Below are 20,828 nucleotides of genomic sequence, written 5' to 3' on the forward strand. Positions count from 1 at the left end.
TGGGAGTGGGTAAGAAAAACAAAAAGCAGTGAAACTGCACAAACATTTTATTTAGATTTTTACAAGCAGAAGCTTGTTCCTCATTACATTGCTATGATCTAAAAAAACAACAACGGTGCAGTGGTGTTTGTCTTTGTTACACACAATGTCACTTCCATCACACAAAACATTGTTAGTTCAACACCCAATAGCCAACTAGGTGACAATGACAATTGTGCTAAGGTGTACTTCTCCGGTGAACAGCTGTGAAGCAGGTTTATGTGCACAAATTGAGAAATTATTTGGTTATATTGGACATATCACCATGTCAGAGGAGTGACAACAAAGATTGGAACATTATTTCCCTTTATACTGTATTATATCTATAGTGTCTAGCTCCTTATTGACTGGCCCACACCTGTGGGCCACATTAGATTGGTTTCCATTTTAAATGTGAAGTTCTGGGAACTCAAGACTACATTAGATCACGTTTTGATGCCCTCCCTCCCCTCCCCCTGATTTCCCAGTACATTTTGAAAACTGCTCGCATCACAAAATTATGCATTTAATTTGGTTTATTCAGGGAGGATGAGGTGTTACTGCTCCAACATGGTGTTATAACTATCAGAAACTACTATAGCCTAGACATTGTGTGACAAGTCTCCATTTGTAAAAACATGGATGAATACTGAACATATTGAATGGCTGGCTCAGTACTGTGAACTGAATGCATTCAGGCGTGTTTGGTATTATTCCTTATGAGTGCAAGGAAGTAAAGAGTATTGGCCAACAAAATAAACAGATACTGTACAACTTTTGATGTTGCTGCTGTATTTCAAACTGGATCATTTAAACCAGGGATGACCACTTCAAGAGCATTTAACTGTTTTAATGTCATAGTAATCTATGAAATAGGTTAATTTTACTCAATTACTCAACAAGATTAAGATAATGGATAAAACAAACAAAGTTTAACCACCATAATCTAATTGACCTATTTAAATCAAAGAGGGTTATGATTCAAGACTGTCCAGTTTTATTGGATGAACTTCTGGTAAAAGTTATTGTGGAAATAACATTTACATTATGTGGCACACAATAATCCCTGGTTTAAAATATACATTAATTCATATTACTCAATCCTATCATTGTTTGTGAATGAAAACCTTTGACAGATTAAGTCATACAGTATGATAGAGCAATAAAATAGTTTTGCACAAAATGGAAAAATAAAACAAAACAGCAAAATATTTCAAATGCTGCAATACACTATAAAGCCAAAGGGGCCACTTTCTTTATATATTACAATTCATATGATACAAATATTAAGTTTACAAAGAAAAGAAAATAGATATATCAATTGGCAATTATTAATATATCAAAAAAGAAATAAATGTGCACTCAACACAAAGCAGGGTAAATGTTAATAATGCCAATGCAATGATGTGATTTTCATTTCTTGGTACAAATTGGCAAATCACGTCACAAATCTAAACGCCAAAAAATGTGCTTGTTTGTGTCACAGTACAGGACTGTAGTACCTACAGTAAGTAATTCAAATACACTTACAGTACTACAAAGTTAGACAGCAATGGTCTTTCGGGGGCCGGAATGTGAAATGCCTGTCCCGTTTTGATGACATGACACAGACTCAAAACACTCAAAACGTTTTTAGACACAGCTTACCATCACCTACCAAACACACATGTACATCCTAATAACGTCACAATTAACGCCATACCCCCAATACACCCAAACCCATATCACAATCACTCTTTTCTATTCTCTTCTATGCGGTTGGCTTGTCTTTTTGTTTGGCAGGCTGTATTTATTGGCAGTGGGTAAGCAAGCAGAGTAAATATATTGCATCACGACACTCTTAAGTGAATTCAAAGTACCATAAACAAATGTGACACTGGTGTCAGACAGTGGTGTGTAGAGAGATCCCTTATACCAATATTTCAATAATAAAGATGAAAGGCTAAAGGGCACTGTGAAGAACAAGGGGTTAAGGTACATCGTTCAGTGGTTCTAGGACAATAGCTAGTCTGGGTAACACTGGAAATGTTTTGGGACTACTATTCAACACCCATTCAAAATATGTATCATTACATAACAGAAAAGTATGTGACATACTAGCGTCATGTCCAGGGGGTGTACTTGTACATCATGCTGCCTCACGCTACAGAAACAGGAGATAGGCTCCTACCCTATGGGCCTCATGGCTCGGCAAGGCTACTTACTTTACTTACATAACAGAACAGTGCTTCCCTAATCCTGGAGAGACTGCTGGTTTCTATTTCTGCCACCTAATCAGGGATCCATTAAAAAACCTGGGGCATCAGGCGAATGCAGTTATTTACTAAGCTAGCAGTAAGCTGGAGCTCCAGCATGGTGAAAGAGAACGTTCTATCGAGCAATCTCTGAAAATCACACCTGCTTTTCCACAAACTGGAATCGGTTGATTTATTCTGCAGAACTGACTTCAAACAATAACAAAATGTACCTTACAGTGCCCAACAAAGAAAACATGTATAATACTTATCTCCCTACCTTTTTGATACTCGATTCCCAGTCATACCCAACAGCCAAGTTATTCGTTTTTTAAAGACTTGTGGCTTCATTTACACACTCACATACAAAGTGGTTATAACTATTGGTTGAAACTATTAAGTCACACATGTGCCCTTTGCACATGAGTATTTTATGGCACAATACTGAGTCCTAATATGCATATATACATATGGACTCATTTGTAATGTATTGTCAGCAAGGATTGTGTCAATTTAGCAAAGGCATACTTTCTAAAACCACAACCAAAATGAAGGAAAATGAACAGCAAATGTTTTCTTTTCTTTTTTTGGTCTGTTTCTTTTTAAAAGGTGCATAACTAGAACACAACTCCACTATTAACTCAATTTCAGTACATTATAGAATACGTTTTTTCTCCCTAAAATCATTTATAACATTTTGTTACTGCAGTTTTTTGTCCCCCTCGGTTATTTTATAGAACTTGTTTTCCACAAATTGGGCCATCTCTAATATATCAGTATTAAGTATATAAGTATTAATTAATTTTCCAAGTTGTTCCTATATTTACCATTTGTCCCTCTGTGCTCTTTTTTATCAGCAGCAAATTCATATAAGTAAATAATAAAACTTAAATAAAACTAAAATAAACAGCGTACAGAGTACAAGCAAACGGGATCCTTCACATTGTATACACAGGGGGTGTGGTTCAATGTGAGATATGGCTCTCACATGCACACAGAGCATATACTGTATGCACAGAGCTCGCACACACACACACACACACACACACACACACACACACACACACACACACACGGCATATTGGAGAGAGTGGGAGACAGTGCTAGACACTGAGATATATACACATACACACACACACATATACTGTATGCACAAGTATTAGTATTGTGTGTATGCTTATAGGCAGACGACTGTGTATGTTTTGTGCTTGTGTGTGTGAGTGTGTAGGTACAGCCAGGTTTAGAAGGGGCCATGGCTCAGCCTCAGGGGGCCCGTGGGTTTGTAGGAGAAGCCCTGGGCTCATTTTTCCTGCAGCAGTGCAGGGATGTTGATGTTCCAGCCGATGGCCTGCCTGTCGAAGCCACAGCTGAACAGGTTGCAGGAGGAGTTATCTTCACACCAGGCCGAGCAACAGACCATACGCCGGTGGCCCTGCGCCAGAGGACGCATCGGTTAGCATGGCAGAAGCTGAGGACAACCACAGATCTCTGCGTTCCCACTCAGACATTTTGCCAACAGTCGTAGTATATATATATAGTGTATATATATATATATATATTTATTTTTTTATTTATTTTTTACCCATTAAGATCTGTGGCCAATTCTGCAAATGCCTTCTAAATCAGTAGTTCTCATAACTTCTGAAACTTGTTCCTGCCAAGGACCCCCCAAATGGACCCTTATCTGAACATGTTCAGATCCCAGGGACTCCCAGAAGAGAAGATTTGCGCTACAAAAAAAACACTTTCAAGAATCTTCGGCACGAAGTGTCGTGCTGTGAGCTTGTAGATCTGCTATTTTTGAGTGGCCAACACTAAAATCTAAAATGACACAGACGCTTTGCCAGTTTTAATGAGTTAAAATCACAATTAATTGCAAATATGCTTGTCACACAGAGTTTGCTTATCAATTAAGATGACATTTCCATGACAGAATAATTTTCAATGGTTTCACTGACTGTCTGAAACCAGCATCATAAATGTTACTCTGACTCACAAAACATTAGCAAGTAGACTATCTATTATTGTAGTGACACAGCCTATAGATGGTGCTGTTTACCATAGTCCTGCATATAGCACTCAATGTTTTGGTGCCACGCCCTCTTCACAGGAGAAATTAATTAGTCAATGAACAGATTGTACAGTCATTGTAGATCTGGTATTGTCCCAACCCTAATAATGTGTAATATAGAGGTGTTTTGATAATGAAATGCTGTAAGAATGAGGATGAAACACACCTGTCTGTTGCTGCGTGGTAGGCGAGCCAGCCGCACCCCAGACATGTCAAACAGCCGCACCTGTCGATTGTCATGAGGAAGAGCGATGATTCTTTGGTTCACCGATACGCTTATCCTGAAATACACAGAATCAAGGAAAAGAGATTAGGAGGCGGTTAAGTACAGTATAAGCACGTAAGAGAAACCTGTTTTTGTGTAGCCCTCTGGCGGGGAGACACTTTCTGTCTGTGGCGACAAACAATCAAATCATGGTTAAAGTTATTATTGTTTTTACCAATCACATGCATTGACAGATCAGGTGAAAATTAATCTGGTAACCCATTGGCAAAAAAAGGAAGCTACTAAATCTGTTTTGAGAGATTAGGTGGGCAATCCACAAATCTGTTTAAAAAATATATATATATTGCAATAGGTAAAGCCCTGAGTCCCTGTATTTTCATGTATCATACCATCTGAAGGATTCAGGTTATTTTCTCTTCTTTTCCTCTGTGTTAACTAAATGCAAATTAAACTAACACTAAACTAAACCATAACAATAGACTGTTTGAGCTGCTACCGTCTGACAACAATAGACACTAAAAGGCCTGTTGCCTGTCACCACACACACACACACACACACACACACACACACACACACACACACACACACGCACACACACGCACACACACACACACTGAACAGTAAATTGCTAACACAAAGTTGCTTCTCCCTTATAAGTGGGTTATTTGTTCTAAATGTGGGGTTGGATATATCTTGGAATAATAGCCTAGCCCTACCCTGAAGCTGGAAGAACCTTGAACATACCTGTTGACAGCTGAGTCGGTGCGGATGGTTGCTATGGGTGACCTCATGTTCTTCAGATCCCACACCTTGACCGTGCGGTCGTCGCTCCCGGAGACCACGTTGTCTCCCACTGTGAACACTGCTGAGGTCACCGTACTGAGGACAGGACAAAGAACGTCAACATGCGTCTACAGCAGGGGACTTGTATGAAGCATAGATTAAAGCAAAATAAAATCTCACCACTGAAAAATATTGTTAGGCTAATCTGTAATTTGTGAAGGAGCCCCCGCACACTAGCACTGCGCTTCATTAAAAATGTAGCCATATTTGCTAAGTGTACTTAAGTTTGCTATTAAGTTTGCCCTTGCTTGTTTTTGTTTTTAATATCCAAGATCATTAGGGTTTTCTGGAAGATTGAACATAAATTTTATTGCTAGTTGAAATACTTTTTAATCTTAAATGCGTTGTAAGCTTGTAGCCTAATTTGTAGCCAAATCTTGTGTGGAAGGAATTAACCACTTGAAGCCTAGCAACAACTGACCACATCACTGTCATGCCAATAATCACAGAAAAGCACACCCTCTCATGTAATATTGTTTCATTTACCACTCTGCTTCCCACGCAACATAAAACAAAATCAAGGACAGTCAAACTGTGAATGTCAGCTCTTCGTGACCCACAGTGTTCTGTCCATCTTAGGAAACTTTGCTAGTGGTAAATACAACCACGGCAGCGGCTCACATGAGACCCCATGTCTAGACCTTTAATCGAAGCCGACACACAGTTTATTCAAGGTTAATGAATATGGTTTTATTCATTAGTGGCACCCTTCCTGGTGTGAAATCTGATTGGTCGTGGTCACAGAAGAGAAGGATGGATTTCTGACTACTCAGTGTGTGTGTGTGTGTGTGTGTGGGTGGTGGTACTGTACTGACTCAGTGTGTCCTTGGAAGACATTGACAGAGTGGATGGATGGATCTCTGAAGTCCCACAGTCTGAAGGTGGTGTCCCTGGATGAGGTGACCACGAGGCGCTGGGTGGGGTGAGTACAGCAGTGGGTCAGCTCCTGATCATGACCTACACACACACACACACACACACACACACACACACACACACACACACACACACACACACACACACACACACACACACACACACACACACACACACACACACACACACACACACACACACACACACACACACACACACACACACACACACACACACACACACACACATCAGCACAACTCCATCGTGCTGAGCTGATTGTTTTAAAAGCAGCTCTCAACATGGATAACCCCGGTAACACACGAGGGACCAAAACGCATCTTACCGGTGAGCGCGTGAACCAACTCCGACGTCTCCACGTCGTACAGATTGGCAGCGCGGTCCCAGGACGCCGTCACCGCCTGCTTCCCCCCGACCAGCCAGTCGGCGGCGATCACCACCCCCTGGTGGCTGCGCAGGGTGGTGGTGGGCAGGCGCACAGACGGACAGTCGCTGGAGCCGTCGGCGCTGTCCACCCCTCCCCCGCCCTCCGCCTCGTCCTTGTCCGAGAAGTCCACGTCGTCCTCGCATGGAGTCTGTTGCTGTGGTAACGGTGGTGGCGTAGTGGGGATGAATGACATGCTGGCACACTGGTTCATATACTAGAAGACCTGTTCTACAATATCATCTCAATCTGGGAATATATATACATATGTATGTATATGTGTACAACATACACATTTTAATGCTTTATTGTTAACCAATAATTGTCAACCAATAATGAGTTATTTAACATAAGTACACGCACACGAGCGCACACACACACACACACACACACACACACACACACACACAACCTTACAGTGATGTCAGCCACAGGTTGTGGTGTGGGCAGCTGGACCATGTATCTCCAGATATGAGCCGTCTGGTCACCTGAGGCTAAAGCAGGAAAGAGGAGAGATAACTGTGTTAACGTGAAGCCCACTTCAAACCAAGCTGCCATTTTATGCCCGTTGGGAACTCATTCCCCTACAGTTAAGCCATTGTACCCGTTGTCAGAGTACCCTAGTGTCCATATTCTGGGGTGTTTTGGGTTGTTTTTTTGTTTTCAGCTTAAAGAATTGGTGTATAGCAAGACCATTCTGACCATTCTGTTATGACTTGATTCACACACACAGAATGTCTGACATCCTTACCTGTTAGAGCCATTTGTTCAGTAGGGTGGAACTTGATAGAGTTGACTGAAGAAAGAGAGAGAAAGACAGTGCTGAACAAAATTAGACATACATTTCAACAGAAAGATTTGAGTATTATGGATGTATGTTTCCACTGTAATGGCAATCAATTTCCCTGACGAGTAGCTAATGTGCGTCTTCCAATGCTAAACCAATAATTTCCAAAGCTGTCATCCCTCACAGGTCCATTTGTACCTGACCCTTGATGGCCGACATATTTAAGGAGGCACTTTCCAGTCTCGATGCTCCACAGCATGGCACTGTGATCTGTTGATGGAAGTGAACCATGCATTTACACAAGTTAAAGTCACTTGAAACTGACAGCATACAAACAGTTGCTTCTGAACAAGCAATATGATGAGCCAAGAGCTGTGTGTGACGTGTGTTATTTATTTGCGGCTAGGAGTTGCTTAGCAACACATGCAGTATGTCGTCTCTGTCCGGTGGAAACCTCATGCATGTCCAAAACTGTTACTTTTCAGGATTCAAATTCAAAAGTAGCAGATCTACAAGCTCTAAATGCGGCAAGCATGTGGATCTGCTACTTTTGATGCTATTGTGCAATACTGTAGTATGATCAAGTACGGCATTCATTTACAGAAAGAAACATTTTTTGAAAAAGAAACCCCAAAGGTTAGAATATGGAGATAAGAGGTTTCTTCCCGACAGCTGAATTACCCACATGAACTCTATCATTCCAAATACTATTGTGGGCGTGTCATAACAGGCAAACATTTGGTGAAAATAGCTGTTTTCAGCAATGAGATTTGGAGTAGAGAGAAAAAATTACAGATCCCTGGGGACCCTGGCCAAATAATAATTATTGTGTTGAAGCAGTTTTTCACTCTTTAAATTGTGATTCCTCAGTGTTGATCAAAACAGATTGGTGGATTGTTCAGGTATGATATGATGATGATAATCAGATACCATGGCTGTGACATCTGCTTTGTACAGTTCTAAAATATCCCTCTGTCTGTCTGGGGCGAAGTAAAGAACATTAGGATGCAGCCTGGAGCCTATTGGCTATTTACTACCCTGCGGTTTGCCCTAACAGGAGGCACCAGGCTGCAGCATTAGTGTTGTCTGGTCTGTAAACTGTTTCCATTTCACCTATACACTCCTACATTAGGCCAGAAATAGACCATACGGTTGGTCATTATAGATTCATTTCACCATTACAATGGCTTGCCTAGTTTAAAAGTGTAAAATGAGACAGACAAAACGAAAGACAAGCCCATGGTACAGTCATTATATCCCCCCGTAAAGGCCATCGTTACTCCCCTTAGGTGCAATATTATGACAATATCCCATGGGCTGTTCTGAGTTATATCTTATATCAGATAAACACAAAAACTGTTGTATAAAAAGCAATAAGAGCACTGAGGTGAAATAAATAAATACATGGAGACCTAACAAGTGATAAAAGATAGTGTGTGTGTGTGTGTGTGTGTGTGTATAAAAAGCACATTCAATTTATTGTTGTAGTCCTTTTTTGCACAACCTGACCATGCACTCCTGTGATGTCGATTGCGTGGGACAAGGGCGGATTAGAACGATTCTATACGAAAATCCCTGACACATTGGTCTGATTGTTTGATAAACATTCCACTCCATACTGTATATACTGTATGGGTGCACCTGTTTAAGGGTGCAACATTCTTTTCATTCATGGAATTCATACATGCAAAGTTGCAACTGGACTGAGGTCACACATAAACGGACAGCAAGGTAACTGAAGACTAGTCTTGCGCTAGTCTCGCGTAGCCAGACATTTATTCCACAATGTCCGAATGCTACAGTAGCCTATTATATTGAAAATTGTGGGAGTCAGTCAACAGTCTGGCTCCAGACAATAAAGGAAGACAGTACCTGCAGATGCGGTACCCAGGACCACCGGCTGGGTCCTGGTCACACTCAGGTCCCAGATCCCATCTCTGTGGCCCACATACTCCCTCACCAGTTGACACACGGCTCTGGACGTTGTGGTCTTGAAACTTGACACGATCTGAGGGGAACGCACACATGCTATATTAAGACCTCCGATTTATACTGCATTTCTAGGACTCAAAACAGGGTTCCTACACCTTCTTACAATTAGTTTATTGTTCCAGACCTAGAATTCGTGTTTGCTTTTTAGCCAGTTGTTTAGGGGTTTCATAAGATTTACTGAATTGGTACAGTGCTTGGGTGGTTATGGATGTCTTGCTATGACGTATTACCGCATACAGTACCTAAAGATATTCTATACCAATACTGCAACATGTCAAATTGTCCATTGACCACTGCTGACATCTCAGACAGAAAATTAGATTTAGATTCAATACTCCTGGCTTTTTGATCTAGTCAGGTTCTGGAGATAATGGAATTCATAAGATTTCCGAGGCTGTGTAGGAACCCTGCTCTGTGGGAGGGAAGCCGGGATGAGCAGCAGAAGTCGGGACCATGGGGAAACCATCATTGGGGGGTCCTGCATATGCCGGGGCAAAGAAGCTTGGGTTGACGGACATTATTTGCATCAAATGAACCGGGATTTGCAAACAAAGAATCTTAGCGTTTGCTTTCTCCTCATTGTGTGTATCACATGGTTGGAGCTTGTTACAGTAACAACAGTGTTACATTTTAATTCTCTGACAGTCAAACGAAATACACGTTTGTCATCCACAATATACCTTGCTAAAGTAATTGTCCGGCTGCTGCAAAGCCACCCGTTTCGTGCACCGTGAACTTGGAAAACAAACGCTAAGATTTGTTTGCAACCCCTGAACAAAGTCTTGTGTCGACTCGGATGAAAAGAATGTAGCAGTACTAGGGCTGTCGGGTTGAATCTTAAGATTTGAATCCAATTGAATGCTGTACAGAAATTTTTAATTATTCGAATCCTAAGTTATGCTTTCAAAAGATAATTGTGTCACCGATTCAGAATCATTCATCATAAATTATTTTAAATATTGAATATATTTTTACTGTTTTTTTTAGTTTTTTTAGTATTTACTGTACAGTATGTAGTACTTGCTGTGTAAAAATGTACACTTGTGCAAGACCAACCCCCGTGAAAGATGCTGGGAGCATTATTCATCCATACTGTGTAGTGTATACGGGCTCTGCTTGTCGGAGTGTCTTCTCTTCTAGGGGTCCCTGGCACAAAACATTTTCAGATGTGGGTCCGTGGCCAACTACAGATACATTTGGGGGTCCTTGTCTTGACACAATTTTTTTTGAGAACCACTGTTCTAGGAAATAGCGTCAGATGCTGCTGTTGTTAGCTCTTGATTTAAAAGTGTAATAACAGTGATTCTCTGATGTCAGCTTGGCTATGGTGTGCGTAAATTAGATTTTTATGAACAAATTAAACTATAAACCTTTATAAACCATAATATAATGAATGTGGTCTTGTCGTTCCCTTGGCTGCTGCTGGTCATGCAGCAGTCTGTCTATAGAGCAAATTATGAATCAATTAGGATTGACTGAAATTGATTCCAATTTTGAAACATTTTAATAGATCTGGATTCAAATCTGATTTTATGAGAGAATTGACAGCCCTAATCAGTACTGTAGGTTGCATTTATCAAAACTGGATTACTGTAAAATGCAAGGCTGCAAAGGAAAATGCTGGATGGGGGAGGTAAAGAATACTGAGTTATAATAAAACCAAAGACATTAAATGATAGTTGTTATCATCAACAGCCTGGCAGGTCGAGGTGTTTACATTGAATATGGGGATGATACAAACAGGACTATGGGTCCGTTTCGGACACAGACCACTAAACAAGTTCCAACTGAAAAGAAGCAGGACAGAGGACAGCATAATTTAAGCAATCACACATTTGAAATGTAACCTCACTGTACACGTGGAACAAAGCATAGCATTCAAATAGTTCAACTATCAATTTTGAAACAAATATTAAATCAACTCAACACTGTAGCTAAATAAAATAAATATATTAATTAAATAGATTATGTCAGTACTTATCCAAAAGCTATTGAAATGGTTGATATTGTATTTCTTGTCAGTTGTTAGCAGAGGTGCTTGTTGTTAGCAACTCAAGCAGCATGGGTTAGCTAACCTGCAGATTGTAATTATTAGATAATTCATTGTTACCCATGACAATGAATGATGGGATATGGTTTTACATTGATATTATATCTAATCAAATAATAATTAAAGTGACTGAACGTGTAATCTGGTCTGTAATTGAAAATAGTCTGTGACCATCAATACCTTCTGCTGCATGTGATAACGACTAGGAATCCAACATCGGATCAAATGTAGCAGAATCACGGCATGCTACATTTAACGATTAGGCAACAAGAGTTTTAAGGAAAGGCCAAGCTAACTTGGCTCACAGGGGAGAATGGCCTACATGCTTCAGGGAGTGGTCTGTCATATTTCCAATCTTAATTATATAATATTGTAAATATGTTTGAAAATATCCCATCCACACCAAGTATTTTATTTCGAGTTGTCTGAATATTGTTTGTGTGTACAGTATGCCTTTCTGCAAGCAACTCAATTTCCTCTTGAATTGTGACCTCTTGTTCAATGGTGTGAGATCAGGACAGACTGGACAGTAACTTGATATGGAAAAAGTTTTCCCAACAGACCACACACTGTCATAATAGAGTAAAGGCATGGCAAACAAATGTCCTTTTTCACCTCTACTTATTCTCAAGGCAATTAAGGGCATTTTAAAGATAACAACCACTCAAGAGAAAAGGTCCCTCCATTGTGTAGAGCAGCGTTTCTCAAAGTGGGGTCCAGGGATGCCCAGGGGTCCTTGAGGGGGCTTGCAGACAAATGTTTGATAGTTCGGAATCAATGGGACTCTTATGGGTCTGTAACTCTGAATGTACAAATTTCCATTTGTACACTCAAGAGTTAAATTGGTGTCTCAGAGATAAACATTTTATCAAATGGGGGTCACTAATTCAGCTGTGAAAATCTTCCCTTATGGGGGTCCACAGGGCTAATAGCCTAATATGTGTCAATTTGGGATCCTTGACATGAAAAGGTTTGAGAACCATTGGTGTACAGGTTTTAGCTCACCAGCCAAATGTCTAATAGACAGAGGTGAAAGTAGGCCAGGCCGGTACCAGATTCAGCACACAGTACCAGGAAGAGGGGACAGCAGCTGCCTGCCAAAAACCACACACAGCCTGTCGCCATCACATTTTCCAACAAGAAAACACATCTGCTAATGTTAGGTCACCATTAACAACAATGTTTTCTTATGAATTGTGTGTTTTGTGCCCAGGACAGACAGACCTGTGTTATTTTTTTAATCTGTACTGGAACACGGCTGCAGCACAGCCTTTCCAAAACTGTTTCGCTTATTGGCTAATGCCAACTTCTGCTGCAGCTGACTGATATCAAGTGTGTGTGTTCTTGGCAGGCGTTCGTTGCACAAATCACCACAAGTTGAATGGGTGTGTTCAGGGTTATGCATGAGGCTAAAAACCACCACAAATTTAATGGGTGTGTTCAGGGATATGCATGAAGCTGGGCTGAGAGGAGAACAATATGAATGATGAAGGTTGGGGTAGTAACCAGCAAGAACATCCCTGCAGGAAGTTGAAACATTTTACCTTCTACCAACCTCTTTCTTTTTTTATTAAAAACATTTACATCAGAGCATTTTTTAATTTGTGTGGAATATCATGCATACATTTGATAGCGCATAACAACAAATTTGGTGAATAAAATCACTAGTGGTCAGAGCAGATTTTAAAGAGAGGAAATTTGTAAATAAATTAACCACTAAATATTGTTAAAAGAATCCTAGTTTTGAAACAAAGTGTCAGGTTTCTTCTTCATTTCTTTGTGAGGAAAAGAGAGATTTTGCAATGTATAATTTCTTCTGTCTAAAATTGTAGGTGTGCATATGCCAGCACAGTTAAAGTATAGACGTGACGTGAAGTGACGGGCGCATAACCGTATTGTGTAACACTCTAACTCTAAGACAGTACTGTGCTGTATGTTGACGCCAACAGGATAGCACACCACCGGGTTTATTCATGTACAGTTGTGCACTCACTGTACTAGTGTATACAGTATGAGCCACTAAGGCTGATATCGTTACAAATATTACTCATGCTGAGCCATCAATGTTATTTTATTGATCTAAAAATATGCCCGTACTATGAGTCACCAAGGCTGATATTTTGTTACAAATATTACTCGTGCTGAGCCATCAATGCTATTTTATGGATATAAAAAGTCGTCCGTACTATGAGCCTGAGCCATCACTGCTGCTGATACCGGTATTACTGCCCTATGATATTTTGTTATGCGTTGAATCAACAAAGCTGATATCTTGTTGCAAAACGTGTTGGGTGGCTTCCGCCAAATGAAAAATCAAACTGCATTTGGCGCTTGGCCGGTGTTAATTTTGGACTCTGATTGTGTGCCATTATGTAAATGCCAACAAGTTCAGTTAAAAACTAGAAGTGATGTCAAACTAACAAAAACAAAACGCACAACTTAACTTTAAAAAACTCATTAGTGAGGTATTAATTAGCGTTGTAATTCTTTAATAAAACTAAAATAAAACTATCAGGTTAAAATAAAAAATGTGTACAAAAACTGAACTGGTACTGTACATTTGAATGACCAGGGTTCTTGGGGAGGGAGGTTGGACTCCCTGGCTGGGCTGCTCATGCATATAGGCACACGGGAGGGAGGGGAAATAAACCAACAAAGTTACCCATGAATCTCCACCCCACAACTCCCAGCTGGTTACACTGAAGTTGCGGGTTCCACCTACTCTGGCATAGCAAGAATTTGAGCGAGGCTAAAGAGCAAAGATGGAAGAGAGAGCAAGTTCTTCAAGTCACGGGTTGCTTTGAAACGTTACAGGATCATTTATACTTCATCATCATCATACAACCTGTTCCGCAAAGTGTCACTTTGACACAAATCCTTTACCTAGTGAATTGTGATGAGCAACAAAGTATAAATAAGCCTTAATGTTTGGACAAACTTGTCTAAGTAGCGTGTGACAAAAACTGCCAGTACATTATTTAATGCAATATAAACTTATATTAATGATCAGTAGGACTTTAAGACTGTCAGCAATATTATACGTTACAAACATCTCCAATACCATAACATTCTAAAAACCTAAGTGGACATAAACGGCTGCTTGCCAAAAGCACAATATTTACCTTGCTTGTAGAAGCCTTGTAGGTGGTCTTTAGTTTTTGTGACAGTTGACTTGTGCTATGACTTGCTGTATGCAAGAAAATCCAGACAGAGAAAATATGTTATACACAGTAATATTATGCAGAAAATCTACTTAATGGTAAATGGTCTTAATGTAAGAACCATAACATGGCATGCCAGGAAATTCACTATCAACTACAGGGTGATGAATACAGGCTGTAGCAAGCAATCCCCCCCCCCCCCCATTTTTTTAAACATGTTTATTGATTTCTCTTTACGACATAGTATTCTTAAAACAATTATTCACATAAATTATATTTTTAAATGGCAGCACAAACACTACAACAAAATATTCAAAGAAACAGGACATGAATACAAAACAAAAACACAAACAAACAAATGCACAATGTCCCACTCACAGTTCCCCCCACCCCAATTTAGCTAGTATCTTCCCCAGATCCCCTCCTCGCTGGTGCCCCAAACAACAAGTAGTAGTGCACTGACAAGGACCAACCAGCTATTAATATTAATAATAATTCAAAGTTATAGCAGATCTATAAACATTCAAAGATTTTTTTTTGTTCGCTGGTGTGCCCAGACGGTAAATTCTAAACAACAAGGATCTTTAGCAAAAAGAGGAACTGTCCTACTCGCTACAGTATGTGTCACACCTTTTGTTTTAAGTGCTCCTTTGGTTAAATCTCCTCCTTCAAGGGTGTGTCCCTCGGCTGCTAAACGATCATTCAGGGTCTCGATTTCCCTGCGCACTGAAAATTAACAAAGAGATCAGGCATCATTAATAATAATAATAATAATACTATTTTATTTGTATAGCACCTTTCATGACATGAAATGCAGCTCAAAGTGCTTTACAGAGCAATGACGAAAAACATAAAACAATACATTTTTAATAATAGCAGTAATGCAATACAGTAGAATTTTAAAGATCAACTAAAAGCAAGAGTGTAGAAGTAGGTCTTGAGCTGTGCTTTTTAGGTAAATCGAGCAAACCAGCTTGCTCGACAGACACATTGTTTTGTGTCAGTCTAATCTAATGGTACTAAAGCACTTTGAGTTAGGCCCAAACCGCACCAATGATTTGCCATGCAAGTTCCTTGCAACTGAACAGTGCGAGTAGTTGCATGAAACCATTATCCCCGATGGCAGTTGCAAGGAGTTGCATTGGTGCGACATGTCCTTAAAACCATTTTGTTGCAAGTAGTTGCATTGGTGCGGTTTGGGCCTTACAGTACCATCTGTGTATGTAAATAACGTTCTGTGAGGTCAGAGGTTAATAACTGTGAGGTCAAAATCCTAGAGCAGATTATTCAGGCCTATATGAAACTGCAAAATGGATTACTAAGGATAATAATATAAGCTATATCAAAGCTATAAAAGGCTGTAAAAATACATTAACACAATTTGTACCCAAGACGTCCTAGGAATTAGCGCATGTAGTGCCCATGATGTCTGTGGACGTTTTTTTTTACATATAATAAAGTGGGTCTAAAAGTGGGCACCCTGGGTCGCCATTTTGAAAGAATGAAAGGGCACATAATGTGTTAAGAGTTACTCAGCATACAATAAATAAAATGAAAATGCAGCAGTAACACAAACACATCAAACAATAACCTCTTCACAGTATGAGGCTGGGATGCTCTTTACTTTAGGTGGAAAATAACAGATGAGTCTCCCACAGCTTGCCCTGGTACACTCCATGAAATGTAATGTCCAAAGATAAGTGGTTAAGAAGACGCCATCTAGGCATCAACCATGGAAAACAGACAAGATATGTAAAAATGTCTGGCTTAGATATACTTACATTCAATGTTTTCTATGTAGAGGTTTTCAAACTCCCTCTCAATCTGACCAAACAGATCCAACAGATTGCTCCGAACAGCCAGGGGCAGTTTGGAGTCCTGTAAGAGAAAACGAAGATCAGACCCATTATGAAAAAACGAAACATCGACACACGATGGGACCGGGTGAACTGGGAGAGTGGAGGGTGAAAAGTAGGATAGAAGGTTGCTTGTTTGAAACCTTGGACCAGCTTGGAAATATCTGGGCAGGGACTGGGCAATATGCCTTTGAGCCAGCCATCTGCGGTGCTGCTATGAACAGAATTCCCCTTGGCGTCAATAAAGGTCTATATCTCTCTATCCTCGAAACCAGCAGAGCTGCTCAGTGGCTAACGGAGGACTGTGTCTGTATGAGGCACCCTGTGGGTGTGTCCGTGTTTAACAGTTTGGATGTGAAGTGTCTATGTTTATTGTTTATCTGTACGGATGTTAAGAGTATCCATTTTTAACTATAATAATGTGAAGTGTCTGTTTAACTGGAGGCTATATATGTAAAGTAAGCTGTTTTGGTATTACCAGCACAATACAGAAAACCGTCTATATTGCCGTCTACATCACAGTATTGATGCTTTAGCACGTACTTATCGGCAACAGAACTTTTAGCAAAGTACCAGCACAGCAACTGTAGTGGATATAATATTGCTCTTGATGCATTATAAAAAAATTCAAACAGGAAGGAAACAAGAGCTGAATCTATTTCAAGCTGTACAGCCAATGAGCTCCTGGCACAGTACAAAACCCAATGCCACCTAAAGCCCTAGTGTGAGCACTAACAATGAAAAACAATGTTCACAAAACTATCCAAGAATGCCATACTGTAACACAAATTTGACATCATCGTCATCGAACATGATTAAGCAGCATGTTTTAAATTTTAATGGTTACATTCAGGTCATACTGAAAACCATTCAAAGCCTAAACTGAAGCACTAGTAAGTCCCAGTAATTTGTCTTCGGTGTTCAGTGAAGTGTAGTCTTGGTATTCATAGGATAACATTAACACAGCCTGACGTAACAAGAAAAGAAGGTCAGTCAGTGCTACAGTGCAAAACTGCCTTAGAAACATTAAGCTAGCCCTGCAGCAAAAATTGCTTACCAAGTCGGCACCTCCCAATGAAAGTCAAACCCACAAGAACTGCAGAAGATACAACAGGAAAGCCTCACGCCTCCCACAGGCCCCGCTGGCAGTACTGATCAAACATCTACTACATCAGCACAACACTAAAGCTAGATCTAAATTAATCTAAACAAAACAAAAAAACTAACTAAACTTAACATTGCCCACACTAACACTAGCCACCCGCAACTTACCTCCATCCTCAAGTAGGACTCTAGATTATCAGAAGACTAGGACCAAGTGAAACGAGTGAAAGATGGGGCGGGGAGGGGGGGGGCGGGCCACACACACAGGGATGAAACAGACCATTTTAATTCTGATGCACAAGGTTGAATCAGGTCAAGCTATTTGACTTTGTAATTAATAAATTGATCGTTAATCAACAGGCAGGGACTGGGCTGCAACAAATGATGCCCTGGCTTAATCCTTGTTCTCCGCAAAGATATTTGGCCTGGATTATGAGATAGTTATAGACTATATACTATAGGACCAACATACATCAGTGTTTCATTCTATCAAATGCCTTTTTGACGTGCATAGTGCTCTTTTACAAAAATATTTTCATAATGAAGAGCCAGACAGTGAGGCAAAAAAAGGAATGAGACATGATCTACCCAAAGAAGGAATGCATGTCACTCAGGGGTCTTAAGTTCACTCCTATGCAGTATGCATAGGCAAATTAGACACAAATTCTAACATGCAAAATGCTGTTTAATCAGAGATGCCTTTAGATGACCAATGACCGTGCATGGGCCGTGGCCATACTGGCACCAACACAAACATTACTTTGCCCTATATACTCTAAAAAGATTGAGTCACTGGCTTAGATTTACTGGGACTAGCTTCTGCTTCCCTACAGGTATCAACTCCAATGTTTGTACAATGGGCCGCTAAAGGTTACAGCAGAGCTAGCACCATTTTCTGCACTTGGCATTGTTCATTTCACAAGTCTTCTGTGTCTGTGTCCATGGGCCTGGATAAATAGAAAGGCACATGCAGTTCCTCACATACATTTATACTAAAGGGTGGGTCGCCTGAGGATGATAGCAGGTTGGCCAGCTCTGTGTAACCCCATCCTCACCTGTCCCTCCAGCATCTCTCTGTGCAGACCGATGCGGTCTTGCTCAGTGCTGTTGGTCCGTCTGATGGAGAGGCTGTGGGACTTCCTCTTCTGCTTGGCCTGGCGGGCCGCCTGGCTGTTCAAGCTTTCCACAGGCATGCCACCGTCCAGACCCCACCCAAGTGCTTATCTGAAACTGTCAACGTGGAGTGGCAGAGGACAGAAAATAGTGGCTTGGATAAAGAACTTGTCACAATTAAAGCAGATATTTTGTTCCAAAAACGACAACTATTGTTTATTGGGCTATGCTGCTTTATGACGTAACTGCGTGTATGGTAAATATACAACTACAATAAGAATTCAAATGATAAATGTAGGTTTTATGACCTGGTTTTATGATCATGGTTGAAAGATTTAAAAAATAGGCCTACCCCATGAACCTCTTTTGAAGTGGGTTATGTTATGAACCTATAATAAGCATGCTCATTCTACTGTAAGGACAAATTCATTAAAGTCTGGTTAACCTGACATCACAAAGCCAGCATGTTTGCCCTTGAGTAGAGGTGAGCATTTGCGTTAGCAGAAAAATACAAATATTCTATTTCTAATTTCTAGTAGTAGTCAGCTAGTAAAAAAGAAAAACTCCTACTGTTAACTATCATTATTTGATTGACATCATCATGTTAGGATAGGTGTTACAGTCAGCTATAGTTGCTATAGTTGTTACAATTGTGATCTAGACAATAACGTTAGGTGGAATTACTCAGAAGCTACTAAATGCTGACGAATGCGTCCGTGCGTGGATGTGTGTGTACAGTGTATACATGCTTAAAATACAATGTTAAAGAGGTGTTAATGTTATATCCAAATTGGCGACCTACTGAATTATGTAATGCATTACAATACTGTGCACAAAGGCTGGCAAGTCACCGAATGTTGACAGTAGAGATCAATTTGTTTGTTATTGTATGTAAAACCCTCAGTTACACAAATACCAACTATTTGTGCCTCGATCGATTCTCGAATGTAGGCTAAATGTTTTCCACGAATCTCAAAAACATATTGACAGGCCTGCCCCTTGCATGGCATGGTGATGAGGTATCCCTAGAACGGTTGTTGTTACATACAGTAAGTACAGTATAATTAAATGATCACAGGCATTCTAGGTCTAGGTGATGATGCATCATAATGCATATGTTAGAATTTAGCATCATTGCATGCTATGCCATAAAAATGAAGGGGAAAGCAGTGTCGTCGGAGTAACGGAATTTAACGGTTCACCAATCTCGGTGTAAATAGGCTGCGTGCCTTGCTGCCGTGAGTTAGCAAACATCGTTAGTTAGCATGCCATTGCCAACAACACCCCTTGCAGCAAAAACAGCTTCCCCAAATAATGGCCCCCAATTTACCTGGACGTCTAAAAGGGCAGATTTGTATCCCAAGCAACGCTGGTAAATGATGCTGGAACCATTTTCTTCTGTGTTGAAATATCTGCTGGCCTTCACCACTTCAGCACAACCCAGATGACAGCTGAGCTGAAACACACGACACCACACCACACAGCCTAATCCGGTCCAGGTTTTCAAAATAAAAGCTTGTTATAATGGATTTTCTACTAGATCATTTCTAGTAGTCCATTTGGTTCTCAAACACATGTTGTCAAGCTGTCAAAGACCCTTCAGTCCTCCACTGTGAAGTATACAGTGGTGCAAGATATTTCGTATTTCGTAACTGTGCAACGGTCAGTCACAGTCCGAATGCTGGAAAATAGCAGATATGTAAACTCACAGGACATCTCATTCAAGACACTGAACTTGCAGATCTGCCATTTTTGCCATCCAAATGCATTAAATGGGCCCTAAGAGATGCAGAAATTAACTAGAAAAAGTGCCCTTCTGGGCACAGGTCTCCACCAGGATGATAGGAGAGTGTGTGATGTTTGGCAAAATGTTTAGGAGTAATTTAAACATGTTTGTTTGGGTGTTTCAGTGTTTGTGTGTGTGTGTGTGTGTGTGTGTGTGTGTGTGTGAACCGTATACTGAATACTGTTTGTCAAATGGCCGTAAAATACACGGACCAATATGGGACTCGAGGAAGTCATAGGGCAGTGGAACTGTTACATCACCAAAGATA

At 40.4% G+C, this 20,828-nt stretch overlaps 1 protein-coding gene across 1 annotated transcript; it reads right to left on the reverse strand.

The window, feature by feature from the left end:
* Positions 1 to 29: 29 nt before the first annotated feature.
* LOC308325923 (WD repeat-containing protein 37) lies at positions 30 to 20,241 on the reverse strand. The gene is made up of 14 exons (XM_080778695.1): positions 20,105 to 20,241; positions 18,717 to 18,891; positions 16,483 to 16,579; positions 15,332 to 15,427; positions 14,663 to 14,727; positions 9,371 to 9,506; positions 7,697 to 7,768; positions 7,463 to 7,507; positions 7,129 to 7,205; positions 6,613 to 6,868; positions 6,209 to 6,350; positions 5,295 to 5,429; positions 4,490 to 4,604; positions 30 to 3,684 (listed from the first exon to the last, which is right to left on the reverse strand). Exons 2-14 carry the CDS (start codon positions 18,852 to 18,854, stop codon positions 3,553 to 3,555), a joined length of 1,506 nt encoding a protein of 501 aa, XP_080634821.1. The 5' UTR covers positions 18,855 to 18,891; positions 20,105 to 20,241; the 3' UTR covers positions 30 to 3,552.
* Positions 20,242 to 20,828: the final 587 nt, after the last annotated feature.

The sequence above is a fragment of the Protomyctophum bolini genome (genome assembly GCF_963924005.1).
Source record: "Protomyctophum bolini genome assembly, chromosome: 12".
Classification (NCBI taxonomy): Eukaryota; Metazoa; Chordata; class Actinopteri; order Myctophiformes; family Myctophidae; genus Protomyctophum; species Protomyctophum bolini.